The sequence below is a fragment of the Sarcophilus harrisii genome, chromosome 2, assembly GCF_902635505.1.
Source record: "Sarcophilus harrisii chromosome 2, mSarHar1.11, whole genome shotgun sequence".
Classification (NCBI taxonomy): domain Eukaryota; kingdom Metazoa; phylum Chordata; class Mammalia; order Dasyuromorphia; family Dasyuridae; genus Sarcophilus; species Sarcophilus harrisii.
In genome coordinates this window covers 373,312,523-373,329,280 of record NC_045427.1, presented here as the reverse complement: position 1 = coordinate 373,329,280, position 16,758 = coordinate 373,312,523, and the positions used below count along the sequence as shown (strand labels likewise).

The 16,758-nt window shown below is 30.7% G+C and overlaps 1 protein-coding gene across 9 annotated transcripts in view; it reads right to left on the bottom strand.

Moving 5' to 3' along the window:
* LOC100933962 (ankyrin repeat and KH domain-containing protein 1) overlaps positions 1-16,758 on the bottom strand; it is a 134,404-nt gene that overhangs the window by 42,402 nt on the left and 75,244 nt on the right. For 7 of the 9 annotated variants that reach the window (XM_031953392.1, XM_031953393.1, XM_031953391.1 and 4 more), the window contains 5 exons: positions 11,528-11,615; positions 10,074-10,201; positions 9,705-9,848; positions 8,468-8,570; positions 424-1,176 (listed from right to left, as the gene is read on the bottom strand). In XM_031953392.1, coding sequence (XP_031809252.1) covers positions 424-1,176; positions 8,468-8,570; positions 9,705-9,848; positions 10,074-10,201; positions 11,528-11,615 — 1,216 coding nt within the window. The remainder of the gene's footprint in view (positions 1-423; positions 1,177-8,467; positions 8,571-9,704; positions 9,849-10,073; positions 10,202-11,527; positions 11,616-16,758) is intronic. The other 2 variants (XM_031953397.1, XM_031953398.1) reach the window with 1 other exon arrangement.

The window sequence follows — 16,758 nt, the reverse complement described above, 5'->3', positions numbered from 1 at the left end:
CATATGACAATTTCCACAAGGACTATGGAAGAGTCCTTTAAAAAATTAATAACATGTCTCATTCCATGTGAAGATAATCATACAAATAGATGAGAAAGTTATTAAAGTTGTTGATATACCAGTTCTCCAATAAAGGAACTTAGCAATGTTTATTTCTTCATTTTTGCAAAGTGACAAAAGAACAGGGGGGAAAAAAGAAAATCCTGTGTTTTAGTGCTATTAAGCTTAAATAACATTCCCTTCCAAAAACACACAAGTAAATGAATAATCATACAGAACATATTTCCAAATTGAAAAACATCAAGATTTGTATTTTTGGAGGGTGTGTGTAAAGAAGCTGAGCACACAAGTTAAAGCAAAAAAATTTTTTTATATTTTTACATATATATAAATATAGATATATATATATATTTCTTAACCCACCTGCTATCAGGTCATCAAGAGTGTCGGTAAGCGTCTGTGCTGGAGTTGCAACCATTAGTCCATCTGGTTCTTGAACTAACAGTCCCTGCCCATGTCCAGCAATCTGTTGTTGTTCTACATTCTGCTGATTACCTAAAGCTTTCTGAAGTTCAAGAGAATCTGTCCCATTATAACCTAAGTCACCAGAAAAGTTACATTGTGAAGATGGTAAAGGCTGGACAGGGACAAAATCAATTTGTTCTGCAGGTGGTGGAGACTGTTGCTCATTATCATCCTCTTCCTCCTTAACTAAGACTGCATCAACCTGAGGTAACACTGAAAAATTATCCTCTGGGATACTATCATCTCCTTCCCCTTCTGGAAAGACACCTCGGTGAGGACACTGTTGCTGAGTTAGTGATGTGTCTGTCTGACCTTTGGTCTCCAAGTATTCTTTGGTAAACTGCTGTTGTGTTTTCATTTGCAACTGCCTTTCTACTTTCTGCAGTTCCTTCAGTATTTTCTTTTTCTTCTGGACTTGTTCTTCTCGGTTCTTTTTAAGTTCTTCTATCTTATCTTTGTTCAGAGGTTCACCTTGAATTAACTCCAATGATTTCAGCTGTGCTTTTTCAATAGCACTAATCCTTTGTCCCAGTTCATTCAGCTTGCCTTCAGTCTCCTCTACTATGCATTCCAAAGGTTGGTAGGGGTGAAAAGATGGCAGTAGATCCTGATCTGCTACCTGCAGGGAACTTGACTTCTGCTTGGATGTACCTAAGCACATGAAAAATGTTTGAAAAAGTGCCATGCTAAAAAAAATTAGCCACCCCTTCCCAGACCACCCCACAGAATCTCTTATTATTAATGCTGTAGAATGTATGTCAAAAAAGTCATGTTAGCATTAAAAAGACATCTATGCTCATGTGCAATACACTGCAAACTGTCATGTGACCAATTTTGAGCTCTGAATTTTAATTCTTAATGTCTTAAGCAACAATCATTTTGAATTAAGGAAATCTTAAGACTAAATTTATTAGAATGGATTCAAAGAGCACCAAATTATCAGTCCTATCTTAGAAATTTATCTAATAGGCTTAGCAAATCTGCTAAATCTTTTAAAACAGCATTAACTGTTCTCTAATAAAAAGAGATAATAAAAGAAATATTTCTCTATGGGCAAAGCTCTGGATAACTGCCCATTTTTTTCTTGTTAAAGATAAAGCATATTGTGATCATAATTTTTCATGCTTTATTCTTGCTGATTTTTCTAATATTTAAGATTTTCTTACTGCTGCTTTCTTGATTTTAGATATTACAAATACCACAACCATTCAACTCAGTATTTAAAGGACAATCAAAAGAAAATCATTTCAAAAGGATGAAATCTTATTATTTTGGATAGAAAACAAACTCATTTTGAAAGAGAATTACTGGTGTTCTGGTTATGACAAAGCCAGATAACATTCCTATAACTACGTGGTTTATAAATGATTATTAAAATAAATTAAATTTGATGATTTGAGTATTAGTTGTTTTTTAAAAAATTAGGTCAGTTCCTCAAAACTTTCTCCTTCCTTTCTTCTTTTTCTATTTAGCTGCTAAAAAATTTAAAATCCTACCATTTAAATACAGAATAGAAAAAAATAAACTTTAGATTTATAATGCAAATCAAAAAACTATTTTGGAAGTGAATTAAAACAATCTGGTTTTAGAAAAGATTGGCCAAAAATAGTTGATGGTTCATTTCAATGGTTCTCAAACTGCTGTTTTCAGTATCTTTATCCTATTAAAAATTATTGAGGATCTCTCCAAAGAGTTTTTGTTTATCTGGATTATATTTATAGACATTTACCATATTGGAAATAAAAACTATTTTTGAATTTGTAGACTCTCTAAAAGGGTTTCAGAAATCCCCAGGATTCTCTAGACCATACTTTGAGAACCACTGGTTCATTTGGATTGGGGTTAGTATGCAATCACTTAAGTAATATAGTTACTTTAAAAAGTAAAAATTTAGAAGCAATATATATTCAAACCACACAACAGTTATTAGGTCCAAACAAAAATATAAGGCTATGGAGGAGGTATTAACACACCTTGAATGATAATAGGGTGATGAGCTTTCTGAAGAAAAGAAGTGAAAATTCAACCATTTTCTTAAAAAAGAAATTCCAGTACTATGCCCAGTTCACCTGCTGATCATGTGTAAGAAAGTTATTTAACACTTTGTCCCTGGTAATCTAGTTCTTCGTTTTTGACAGTCCCAGTCCTACTTTCCTAACACATCATAACAAGTTTTTAATAAGCTTAATTTTAAATTAAAAATAACTTTCAAAAAAAACATTACTCTGCATTAAATTTTGGATTATCAGATGAACACAGCAATAAAGGAAACTTTCTTGAACAACAATCTTTACAATAATTACTACTCTAAGATTCCACAGAAACATATATATGATTTAACATATTTGTTTATAGTACTATTTTTTCCTCCTAAGGCAACTGGGGTTAAGTGACTTGCCCAGGATCACACAGCTAGGAAGTGTAAATTATGTGAGACCGGATTTGAACTCAGGTCCTCCTGACTTCAGGGCTGGTGCTCTGTGCCACCTAGCTGTGCCCCATGTACCTATTTGGATTATGAAAGTTCAGGGAAGTGACAAATACAGTTGAAAAGGAGCAAATTTAAGACAAACTTAGTTTGCATAAGGCATTTACATCAGTTAGTGAATCTGGAAATTCTTCAAAGAATGAGTATTCCTCCAGGAATCTCTAAAATAATTCTGTGTCATTATATTATTCTACTTTACAAATTAGGGATGGTGGAAAGACTGGTAGTTCTGATGTGATTTTCCATTTGGTGTTTTAGAACTCTGGGGATTAATGACAGATCAGAATGTCACTGCTAATCTTGCTAATGCAAATTCATTTAAGAAACTTAGAATAAAACATAATTAAAATTGACCTATGTAAATGATTAGAACTATGTACACAATACAAGAAAAAGCAAGGGATAAATTTAACTTAAGGTATAAGCGATGAAATCAAAGTAGCTCCTTTCAAATGTGGACTGGTACTATTATTTCAATGAGTGTAGCAACATTGCAGATTTAATGTATCTTCCCAAAATTACCCATGAAAATGGTAGATAACGAGAAAAAATTGCAGCAGATACTAGCAATATTTTCATAATAGTTATTGGTAGTATGATTATATTTGCCATCTAACTAACGAACAACTTTCTTCCCAAAAAAGATTTTGAAATTAGACTTTTTTTGGAAGTCAGTGAGAAGTGTTAGCTCAACCCACTGTAAAGGAATAGGTGCAATTTGTTGTTTTTAGCTATTGTTTAATGTGCATTTAATGAAAACATCTGTGTAAGTATGCCGAAACCAAATATCACAGCTTTGACCAGAAATTACTGCCAATTCAAATCTTTTCTACCCTGGACATAAAATGCAGTTACCGATTAGGAAGAGATAATGTGATTTCTATAAAGACAGAATCATTAACTATATGTTGCAATATAAACATCTATTTTCCAGGGAAAGAGACTAAATGAAGGGACATAGGCGTCTTCTTGGCAAAAACAGAGAGCCTCAATTCTGGCATATATTTTGTTAATTGCAAATAAATATACTCTTCCTGTATGAGTTTGTAATACAATGAAAGTAATACCACCTGAAAATGCAGTTTAGGGTAGAATCAATGTTGGTAATTTTTCCCAATGCTTCTCTCCTTTACGTTGTTTTCTCCTGGTTTATTTTCTATATTTATATGTCTATCTTACTCCTATCATTTATTTTTTTATTTTCAAACTTCAAAGTACCCATGATGTCAATGGTGAGAGCACTCCTACTTAAAAAGCCTGTAAACCCTTTGTGTTTTGATAAGCTGTTCCTTCTTGAGTTGCTGTGGCCAAATAAAAATTACTACCTCGTGGCCATGTTTTGGTGATGACCCTCTACATATTTATTTAGATTGGTTCGGGAGACAAATTTAAAGTCTGTCATTAGACTCTTACTCTATTGTCCCTACTGGAGAAAAAGTCCATAGGTTTGAGATATACTTTGTCAAGAATAAATTAAGAAATTCAGGCAGATTAAGAACACTAGAATTTGGTTCTGGTTTTGGGGAAATATGTTTGAAAGAGAAAACCTTTTTATAATATAGGTTTAGCTAACAAAAACTTTTAAGTTTGCTTTTTTATTATCCCAAGTCATTCACAAATAATTAATATTTACTGCTAATTTAAAGAGCTGTAAATCTTAGGTGACAGTTTGAATTAGCTTGGAATTATATTTGGATACCTTAATTTCCTAAGAACAAAAGTCAGAAATAAATAGGTTGATAATCTCATCTCTTTACCGATTTCAAAATTTTAAAGTAATGCTAAAAAAGAAACTGTTTTGCTTAAGTATTATTATTATGCTTGAATCTATCCTTGGACATTAGGACTAAGACAATTCACTTTCTGTGGCTTGCTTAGTCATTTACAAAGAACATTCTAGGAAGATTATTTTATTTTCTTCAGTTCAGCAGTGGTCCTTTCTTATTCAAAAGAAATGATTCAATGGCCCAGCAAAAATCAGATTATCTGTTTGTAATCAGTTTTTTAAAAACTGCATTTTCAACAGTAGAGTCATTATTTTACTTTTAAAATATCCTAAAGTTCTCGTGTATTCATTTCTGAACATACTTAGGACTACTTTCACTTATTTGTATTTCACTCTGATGTTTCTGTTCCCAGTATACACATGCTTTACTCAATAGCAATGGTTGTCCTAGTTGATGATTTACTCTCCACACTCATACGTGTATATAAGGTAAAAATGTCTTAAATTTTAAATATTTTATGTTTATGGCAATGATTTCACTTGGTCCTGTTCTACCACCCAATAAATGCCAGACTCTTAGCCTTAAACTTTACATTACTCCCCTTCTTTACACACACACACACACGCACAGAGTTGCATTTTTAAAATAAACACACAAAACACACATTTTAAATGAGAAAGCCAAATACTATTCTTATGCTTTGAAATAAGCAGTTAGTTCTAAAAGCAGAAATACTTGCAATGGATAAGAGTTAACTTTGTTCCACACTTTTCTATTAACAGGAAAAGAGAAAGAAAGAAGTAAATTTCATTCATAGATAAAAGTTAATGCCAAAGAATATGACTATTAGGATTTGGAAGGCAAAAAGTACTATAGAGAATTCAGCAATACCCTTTTAACAATCTTACTGAGTCTTTCTAAGGGAGAGTATGGTAATCCTCTTAGTGTGAGTTGGGTCATAAAACTAACTGTAAAAACAAACGCATCATTCTCAGATAGCTGTTCACGTTTAAATAGTACTGTTGAGTCTGGCTGTGACAAAATGCTGAATTATTAGGGCCTAAATATTTAGGTAGAAAAGGAATAAAAAATGATTAAACTAGAAAGGGGAAAAAAAGTAGAATGAACATGAACTATCTGTGAAAGAACAGTGAGAAAGGGAATAAATTTCATGGATAATACTAAAGCTCATCAGATTGCTGGATAAAGAAAATATGAAAAGTATTATTTGAAAGCATGAGTCCTGAAAGAAAAGGGCAGAAAGAGGATCTTGAAAGATGAGATAAACACAAGGAATTTATCAACTTGAATAAAATTGGGGGGGGGGGGGGGGGGGGGGGGGGGGGGGGGGGGGGGGGGGGGAGAGAATGGACAAAAGAGCTATTCCATTATATGAAGTTAACTTCCTTTCAGACACTCTAGAAACAGGTAATAAACATAGAAGATATTACAAATACAGAAACCTGAGATAAAGGATTTTACTAAGTGAGAAAAAAATATTGTAAATCTCTAATCATTAAGTCTATATAATAGAGCTAGTTTTTCTGAAAGTGCACATTATTATCACCATATATTTTCTATCATATGATTTCTTTTGGTAGTACATTTTCTTGAGATTCATTTACAAGAATGAATGTAACAGGATCACTGCAAAGTAATGCCAAAAGAAATTTTGTTTTGCTTAAGTATTTATTATTATGCTTGAATCTACTCTTGGACACAAGGACTAAAACAACTGACTTTTTCTGGCTTAGTGGTTTACAAGGAAGACTATTTTACTTTCATTCAATTAAGCAGGGGTCCTTTCCTATTCAAAAGAAGTGATTCAATGACCTAGCAAAAATCAGGTTATCTGTTTGTCATGAGTTTTTGAAAAACTATATTTTCAACAGTAGAGTCAAAATTTTACATTTAAAATGTCTTAAGGTTGTTTTGTATTCATTTCTGAACGTATTTAGGATTACTTTTCACTTATTTGTATTTCACTGTAATGTTTCTGTTCCCTGTAGACACATATATAGCAATGGTTGCCCTAGCTTATGAATATTCATAGAATTACCCTATTCTTTCACACAGATTTAGACTAGAGAGAACTAAAAATTATTTAGTTCAAAATCCTTTTCCTCTATGAGGAAACTGAAGCCTTGAGATATAAAGTATCTTGTTCAAGGACAAACATATTATAAAGCCAGGATTTTAATTTAGTGATACTTTAACTCCAAATGTACTATTCTTTCCTTTATACCATGTGTTAAGTAGTTAAAAAACAGAGGAATTTCAATGTAAATATTCTAAAGAATCAACTAGCAATGAATTCTCTTGAATATATTTAATCTGTATTTCTAAAATATATTTATCAGTAGGATAAAAAAAATTATTTCCTGAAAATTTTTATTACTGCAGTTTTCAAGTAGAAAGGCTAAAATTTAATGGAAAGAGGTTTTAAAAAATAGTATCCTCTCAAATACAGAGAAGCTATGTTGAATTTTTGTTAAGTTCTTAATTCTAGTTGCTAAAATCCACATGAAAATAACTTTCTTTGTTACTAGAAGTCTCCCAATATCTATTTTTCTGCTTGAGAATTTAGGGTATCATTAATGTTAAGATCTGCTCATAAAACTTAAATGATTTCACATTTTAAACTATATCTGAAATATTCTGAAGCAAGATTACAATTTTTTTCTAGTTTAGAATATCCTATACTATAACCACTTTTTTCTATTTCAGAAAAGCTTGGCAGAAAAACCTCACGACATTTAAAAAATGTTTTTGCTGATGTTTTATGTTTTTGCTAATGCTCTTTTCCTTTCTGTTTTACATTACTGCTACCTTTCAAAAGTTCTCCTCTACAGAGAAAGGTTCTCCCTTATAACAAAGTACATAAAACACATTTACAGATGAATATTGAAAAGTTTAAATGTATACATATAATAAAGCAAACCACTACAGAAAGCAAGTAAAAGTCTGAGCCCATAAGTATGTGTCCTTTAAATAGTATACAGAATCCCATTCTCTTTTAATTTAATTGGATATATCAATCTATTTTTTCATAGTCAAACCTTTAGGTTTACATATTAATGGAAGCTGCTTCATTATTTCAATCTTGCAAAAGAAAGTAAATCTCAAACTTCTTATTTGCCAAAGTGAATTCACATTCATAATATTAAGAATGTGCAAGATCAAAAGTGCATATTTCTTTCATTATACTACATAACTGAATAAACAAAAATTAAATGAAGAAAAAAATACTTAACAAATTTTAGTATAATCAACTGAGAATAGTTTAATTCTCTTGTACTAAACATCCAAATAAGCTTGGTAGTTATATATATTAAACAAAGCTACTTTTCTTGACATTAGTTTTTTTCCCTCTACTCTCTACTACTTTAATTTCTACCTTTTCTTTTTCTCATTTGTGTCCAAGGGTGTTATTCCATTAATGTAGAAAGCTAAAGAGAAAGAAACTCCTTATACCAAGAAAAAAATGAAGGGTATTAGAGTTTTCAATGGGGCATTAAAAGATTAAATGATTTGCCCAGGGTCACAGCTAATAATAAAGAAAGGACTAGAATTCAGGTCTTCCAGACTTTTAGGTTCTTTATTCACCATATCAAGCTTTCTCTTAATGCTGAATACCAAATAATATTAAAGCATGATTTCAGCTTCTTAAAGTTGTTCATGATATGATAAAATTTTATGATTTCTGAGAAAAATTTCAAATACTAACCTTTCTGTACTCCCAAGACTGTTGGAGAGCTATCTTGAGGAGCTCTGTCAGGTTCTTGGGGAGGTACAACCATGGCAAGTGCATGCACTGGTACACGTGGAACCTAAAAAGTCAACTCAGAAAAAACTCATCTCAGTTTGGATAATATAGTACTACAAAATTATTTACGTTCACAATTTACATCGGGAATCTTCTTCATTTTAAGTTCAGTTCACTTACATCCATAACATTCCACATTATTAAATTTTTATTTCTTTAAGATATGAACTTCAAAAGAGGAATGGTTTCTTAAAGGGTATTATATTGATTTATTCTAGAAATGCTTTAATGAAACCAAAACTAAGAAAAAGATTGTAAAATGGTTCATAAGTATAAATCCTTAATCCTCTATTATAGGCTTCAGATGCCACAAAGCATTCTAATTCCCTATGAAATAAAAACCATTTGATACCCTTTCCCCAATACTTCATACCCCTGTGAAACTTAGCTGATTCAATTTTCAGTTAGGAACATGTCCTAAATTCATTGCTTAACTTACCCTTGGACCAATTTCTATCCAGATAATTTAAAATTTTTCTCATTTTTGATATTTCATATTAAAAAAATCTTTGTATAAAACAGTCAATGATTCATTATTTCTGTATGTTATCTTCCATTTTTAAATAGCCCTTAAATATATGTTGAAAACTATTTTAATGGTGTTTTTAGTATAATTGAGATAATTATACTTATTGGATAACCAAACTAGATAACTAATATTTTTGAAGAAGATGTATTTAAGAAAGGACACATTTCCTAGTTGTTAATGGAAAAAGCTTTTTTCCAGACACTTTGGGATTTAGATGTGGTCAAATTGCTGATACAAATCAGGAAAACTGACTTCAATATGACAAACTTCCCAAATTAAGAATATATTTGATTGCCATTATCTTTGAAGTAGCACTCAGAATAAAGATTTTCTCCAACATTTATATTTCCCCCCAAAGAATTTTGTCTTGGGGAAAAAAAGAGGTTGAGAAACAAACCAAAAAATGTTAATGCTTCAAATATTTTAAGTGCTTAGAAAGAATGAGAGTAATATCCTTTCTATTGAACAAAACACCAAGACAATGAGTCAGAGACTTTATGGTCATGTGTATTTCAACACAAGTAAAAACATAGTAGTTATTCTCAAAATAAAATAAATTAATATTATTAATTATCTATATTCTCAATTACACTTCCTTTTATAATTTACCTGAGATTGATCCTGAGAAGGTGGGGTAAGCTGAGACATATCTGTGGCAGGAACAGAGAGAATGTTGTTTGGATAATCAAGCAAATAAGAAACAACATTGGTATGACCACCTTTTGCAGCTTCAATAAGCATTGTTGAGCCATCCTAAGAAGAGAATTATTAATAAAATTAATTTAGTGTGTGTTCATAAGCCAAAATCTGAAGATCAAGAATTAATAAAGGTATCTGTCATAGATTCATCATCTCAAAATCATAGACTTTAGAAGTAGGACTTCTCAATCAAGCATTAGATTAGGATTAATTTATTATTCTGAAAAAATTTATTAAGTATCTGAGTTCCTAAACCCATATAAATCTAAAATAAAATACCTTGAGTCGATGAGTAGGGTCAGCCCCATGGGCCAGGAGTAGTTCAACAACTGCTAGATGGCCTCCTGCACATGCCAGTGATACAACTGTGTGGTCATTATTAGCTGTAGCTCTATTCACATTAGCACCTACATGAATAAAAAAACAAGATATAAAGAAACAAGAAGCAAATATGATTCAAGGAAAATCACATTTTGAAATGAAACAATAAATCATGACTGCTTAGAGAAAGAAACATTCTTAAAATTGAAAACATAAAAGACTGAGGATTTGTTAAACTGAATCAGTAGAGCTCAATCCTGTGTATTAAAGTGGCATTTTTGTTGAGAGTTCTCCAAATGTTTAGAAAATATTTTTAGTTGCTACTAAAATAATAAAGATTTAATTAAACCTCAGCAGCAAGTTACAGGAAACAAGCAATAGGAATTATAGGAGCAAGAACAGAAAAAAAAAAAAATAAAGAGATATGTAATCCTTCACAATAAATAATTTAACTACTCTGGTGACTATAAAATTTTTTTTAACTCCAAATACTAAAAAGTTACTTTTATATTCATTTAAACTGAGTTGTTGAATAGTCTGTATAATTAAAGAGAAAATAAAGGAGAGTAAAATAAAAAGTAAAAATGTGTTAGAATCATTTAGTAAATAATATCTTTGTAGGCTCTTTAAATATTGCTTTGTTTTTGACTGGAAAAAACAGCTGTGTCTCATCTATAAGGTACCTAAAAATAAATATATGTGTTCCTGTAACACTTTTACTTTCCTTTTACTCTACAAGCTTTTCATTACAAATTTCTAGCAAGACAACATATCCTAGATTAAAATGTTCACAGAAACATAAGAAATACTATTTTTAGTGTTTCTTTAAGTAACAGCAGAATTAAAAACAATAATCTTATGTTTCTAAATGTAAGCATGCTAATTTCAGACCTATTATTTGATAGGAAGCATTATTTATTAAGGCAGTGTTATTCTTATTAGAACACTAATCCTTTAGGTACATTTATATAGAATACCGATTTACTATCCTTATTAAATGAATTCCACTATTAAGTAGTAAAGATTTAGAAGCTGTTAGAGAAGGAGACTACAAGCAACTTTACCATTCTGCCTGGCTACAGCAGGAGCTGCTGACAGAGTGCTGCTTTGGCTCTTACCAGATGTCTTCTTCAATGAAGACCCAGAGAGACAATTTTGATTATCTCAAAATTTTTTGTGATAGGACAATGTAGCTTTTGTATAAATGATACTGAACCTTGTAGATGCAATTTCTTATAACTGGCATAAAATTTACATGCAAAATGAATTGACCATAGCCATTTTTAGAAAAAAAAAAAGGCTATATATGGAATAAATTTCCAGGTTTTAGAAACTATCTTGATTAAGGACAATAAAGAGCAAAATTCACAGCTATCATGTAGAATTTTAAAAACAATCACTTAATGTTTTACCTTTGCTAATAAGAAACTGTACTGTACACAAATGACCAGCTCTGGCAGCTTTCATTAAAGGAGTTCTTCCACCTTCAGATTCATGCTCCTGTTATAAGAAAAAGAAATACATATTGATGTCAACCATTCAAAAGTTTCTATCAGATATATATTATTTCAAAATTCATAAGTAAAATAAATGTATCAAGTATAGTCAGAACTTTAAGCAATATATATTTTTAAAAGACATCTGGCATTACCTGATTCTCTCTTATCCCTACTACTAACTCATCTTAGAAAATAGAAGGAATAAAAGAAGTAACAAAGCAGATGACAAGGTATAACATTTTATCAGAAATCAAATCTATGTACATCAATACATATCTATAGAGGAATAATATTAATATTCCAACTGATCAAAAAATTTCATCCAACTAACTCTAAGCTACCTTATAATAAATAATTATTTCTCAAACTATTAAACTATTTCCTATAAAAGGAAGCTTAACCTTATGAGGCAATTAAAAAAGTTTGAATTTTTCAAAAGCCTACATAGTCTTTACCAATCAATCCCAAGAGAAAAATAAGCAGATTATGAAGAGATGGAGAAGACAAAGAATATTAAGTCCACAACAAGCAACGTTGTGGTTTTTTAAAAGAAGTATTTGAGTAGCTAAAAGGGAAAGCTGTATAGCAACAGAAAGAAATGACTTAATTTTGTCAGTATCTGTCACAAATGAAAAAATACCCCCCCAATCTTGGTGTCCAACATTAAATTTCATTGAAAATGAGCTTGCTCTAACTATATTGTAATTAATGATGAGGAATGTCACCCTAAAAGAAGTGCAAATGTCTTTGTCAAGTTCTTCTTCCATGCATACACAGACAATGACATTTGGAATCTAGGTGATTTCCATGAAAAGTTGATCAGTCCCCATGCCTTCCTACTCTTTAGTTTATTTAGAATTCACAAAGACAAATGTTCTTCTGAACTTGAACAAAACTTTCTGCCTCTGAAATCAAAACTTTCAGATAGTAAAATATTCCAATAAAGATGAATAGTTCAGCTTTGAGATAAATTGAGCTAGGTCAAAAAAACAAAATATCGACGTGATCAAACATCTACTTCATCTCTTATTTTGTACTTTATATAGGTACTTAACATCTTTTGGTTTTCAGAAAAGTTAAAGAGTTTTTCATTTTATCTTATTTAACTGATTTTAATTAAAAGAACTCTATGGCAATAAAAGATTTCTATCTGAGCTGGTAGTTAGCAAGCAAAGATTGGAAACTAAATGCAAGAACCTTGCAACATTTTAAACTGGACTTATGGACTATACTGGCATTCTTTAAAGATACTTAATTGTGTTTCATTTCATTTATCAAAAAAAATTTTTTGATTTCATCTAGTTACTGTAGCACATTTTGTAATTTATAATCAATTTAGGAATCATTTATATTTGACTTTGGAACATATTTTTTGTTCTTATATTTTTTAAAAAGCTTTTTATTTTAAAATATTCTTATATTTTAACTCAAGTATATCAAATTAATTTTGAAAAAAAATAGTGAAGCCATATTTTGGAAATGTAACTCAAGAAAAATCTGGAGAGTTGTTTATTTTTTCCATCCTGATTATTGATGCATGGCAACCTACTTTTTTTTTTAAATAATAGTATTTTTTCTCAGCTGTAAAAAAGCATCATTGCTAAACCTACCTTTTGTGTAATGACTTGGTTTTCATTTTCTACAGGATAAGTGTATAAGTGTGTGAGCATGATTAATCAGTAAAACAAAAACTCAAACAATGTAGTCAAATGTAAAAGAGGGCTGTCAGAATGTACAATAGTGACACTGAATTAATACTTAATCCCACAGGGGGGACCCAAACCTAGGAGGCTGAGATTATAAGTATGCAGTAATTAATGCTTATGGCATTTATGGCATATATAAAATGGTACAGAAAGACTTGGAGTCAGGAAGACCTAAGTTCAAATTTGTCTCAGGCATTTTACTAGATGTAAAACCCTAGGGCAAGCCACTTAATTTCTGCCTAATCCATTGTAGAAGAAAATGGCAAACCACTCCAGTTATACTTGTCAAGAAAACCACAGGGACAGTATGGTCCATGAAGTCATAAAGATTTGGATGTTACTGAGTGACTGAACAAAAACTGTAAAACGTAAAAGATAAAGTGACAAATCCCAAAATATTCATTTATCAGTAGTAAACAATGATTACCCTTCAACTATACATTTCTTTCCTCAAGTTCCTAGAAGGAACAATATGGTTACATTTGAGAAGTTTTGGTTAAGGAGAACAACAGTAATATTGTACCCAAATCAACTGTGAATGACTTTGTTATTCTCAGCAACATAATGATCCAAGATAATTCCAAAGGCCTCTTGATGAAAAATGCTCTCCATCTCCAAAGAAAGAATGGGAATCTGAATACAGATTGAAGCATATTATCTTTTACTTTCCGTATTTTTGCATGATTCTCCCCCTCTTCCCACTTTCCCTGCTTTTACAACATGACTAATGTAATAATATGTATTGTATGACTGAACATGAAAAACTCATGTCAAACTCTTACCCTCAAGGAGGTGAGGTGATGAAGGAAGAAAGAAAATTATGGAATTCAAAAGTTTTAAAAAATGAATGTTAAAAAAAAGTTGTCTTTACATGTGACTTGGGGAAAAAATGAAAACTTAGGTAAACAAAGATGCTATTTTGTCTACAATGTAGTCACAGTCTATTATAGCTTTAAAATTCAGGCTGCAAATTGTATGATATAGCATTTTCCAAAACATTCATAGTATTTGATGCAGGAAGATTCTAAATGTCTAACAGGTTAAGCTGCAAATGACATTTGTTTGAATATTGGTTCACTGGCTAATGAATATTTTCTCCTAATATAACTGATTACATAAAATTTTTTAAAAATTATACAAACAAAACAAAGGTGGTAAAAATGAGAAGAAAAGCAGACAATTGGGGGATGTTCTTGTATCTTTGAAAGTCTCATTTCTCAAATTTTTACAGAACTGAGTCAAATTTATAAGAAAAAGAGCCATTCTCTAAATGCTAAATGATCAAGGGATATGAACAGGTAGTTTTAAGAGGAAGAAATTTAAGCTATTGTTATATGAAAAAAATGTTCTAAATCACTAATAATTAGAGAAATGCAAAGGAAAACAATTCTGAGATACTATTTTGTACCCTTCAGACTAGAATATGACAGAAAAGGAAACTGACATGCTGGAGGGGATGTGGGAAAAGAAGTATACTAATATACTGTTGGTAGAACTATGAATTAGTCCAACATTCTTGAGAACAATTAGGAACTATGCCCCTGAATACAAACTATGAATATCCAGCAATACCACTATTAGCTCTATATCCCAAAGATACATGTATAAATATGTATGTATATAATCATACATATAGACATGCAGACAATTAAAAAAAAAGAATGTATAAAGATATTTATAACAAATCTCTTAGTCTTAGCAAAGAATTGGAAACTGACAGCATGCCTATTAACTGGAAAAGAGAGTAATAACATAATATATGAATATAATAGAATACTATTGTGCTATAAAAATGATCAAGGGGGTATTTCAGAAAAACTTAGTAAGACTTACATGAACTAATGAAGACTTATATGTACTGATGCAAAGTGAAATGAGCCAGAAGTACAATTTATACAGCAACATTGTAATGTTACTAATTACTATGTTACTAATCAACTGTCAAAGCCATAACACAGATCAATGTAATAATCTACCACAATTCCAAAGAAAACATGATAAAAAATCCTATCTATTCCCCAATAACATAACAGACTTAGAATGCAGTTTGAAGCATATTTTTTCTTTTTTTTTGCATGAACATGACAAATGCAGAAATATGTTTTCAATGATTTCATATCTATAATGGATACTGTATTTCCTGCTTTCTCAATGGGTGGAGGAAGTATGACGACATAGAAAATTTGAAGCAGAAAATAAAATGGAATTAAAAGATGTTTCCTAAATGAACTATTTTAGGAAATAAATTACTTTGACTCTTTCTTCCCTCGTTATGGGTTTGCTCACTCAAACTTTGCATTAATATTTATAATAACAATAACAAAACACCCCACTCCTTGATATGACTAAAAGACTGATGTCTAATAATAATAATTCTAATAAGAGTAAATTCACATTACCTTGCATATAATGAATGGGCAGCTAATAAAAATTTGCTGACGTTAACAATGTAAATAATCTATATTATCTTTTAAGTTATAAACCTAAAAGTAGACCGACTACCAATAGGTTTGATAGGACTTAAAAGAAACAATTAAAGATTACAACTTCAGTATGATTATTTAAGTAGTTCTAAAGGAATCTAAATAAGCTTTTATGAAAACTATTCTACCAAAGTTAAGAAATCCCTGTTTGATTTGCGAAAACAAAGCACTCAATTTAAAAAACATCCTGTTTTTTCTTAAAACAATACTTGAGCATATAAAGAAGCTGAAATTATATTCTAGTGATTATATTTAGTATTTGGCTTCTACAAATCACAAACTGAAGGCACAAACAAAAAAGTTATATATTGGTTCATTATTTAGTCAGAGGAACATATATAACTGAACATAGTTCAAAGAAATAAAATGAAGTTCATTTTATGTCATTATTGAAGCCAGTGCTCTTTTGTTATTTCTTTGAACTATATTCTAAAATATTTGAATTTGTAATTATTATTCCTATCAGATAAACCTCAGCAGACTATGAAGCCAAAGGGTATCAAACAGAATTAATAAATTTAGAAGTTAGATAAAAGGCCACAATTTGGGGACACCTAGATGGCTTAGTGGATAGAGCACCAGTTCTGAAGTCAGGAGGACCCTGAGTTCAAAGTGGCATCAGATACTTAACACTTAACATTTATTAGGTCACATAGACCCTGGGCAAGTCACGTAACCCCAACTGCCTTATTAAAAAGTGGGCGACAATTTAAAATTATGTTAAAGTTTATATTTTAATAAAATATTCCATAGTTAAATTTCATATTCTTTTGAATGAAAAAAATTATTTCTATTCTATGCATCTTTGATACTTAAATGCAAAAAATCAATTTAAATTTTAAAGCATAATGACTGAATAAAAAATGGTTGGATTCTAAAGGCAAATGACATCCTCATAAAAGATAGAAATTAATTTATGGAGGAAAGACTCCTTTGTAATGAAGAATACAAAAGC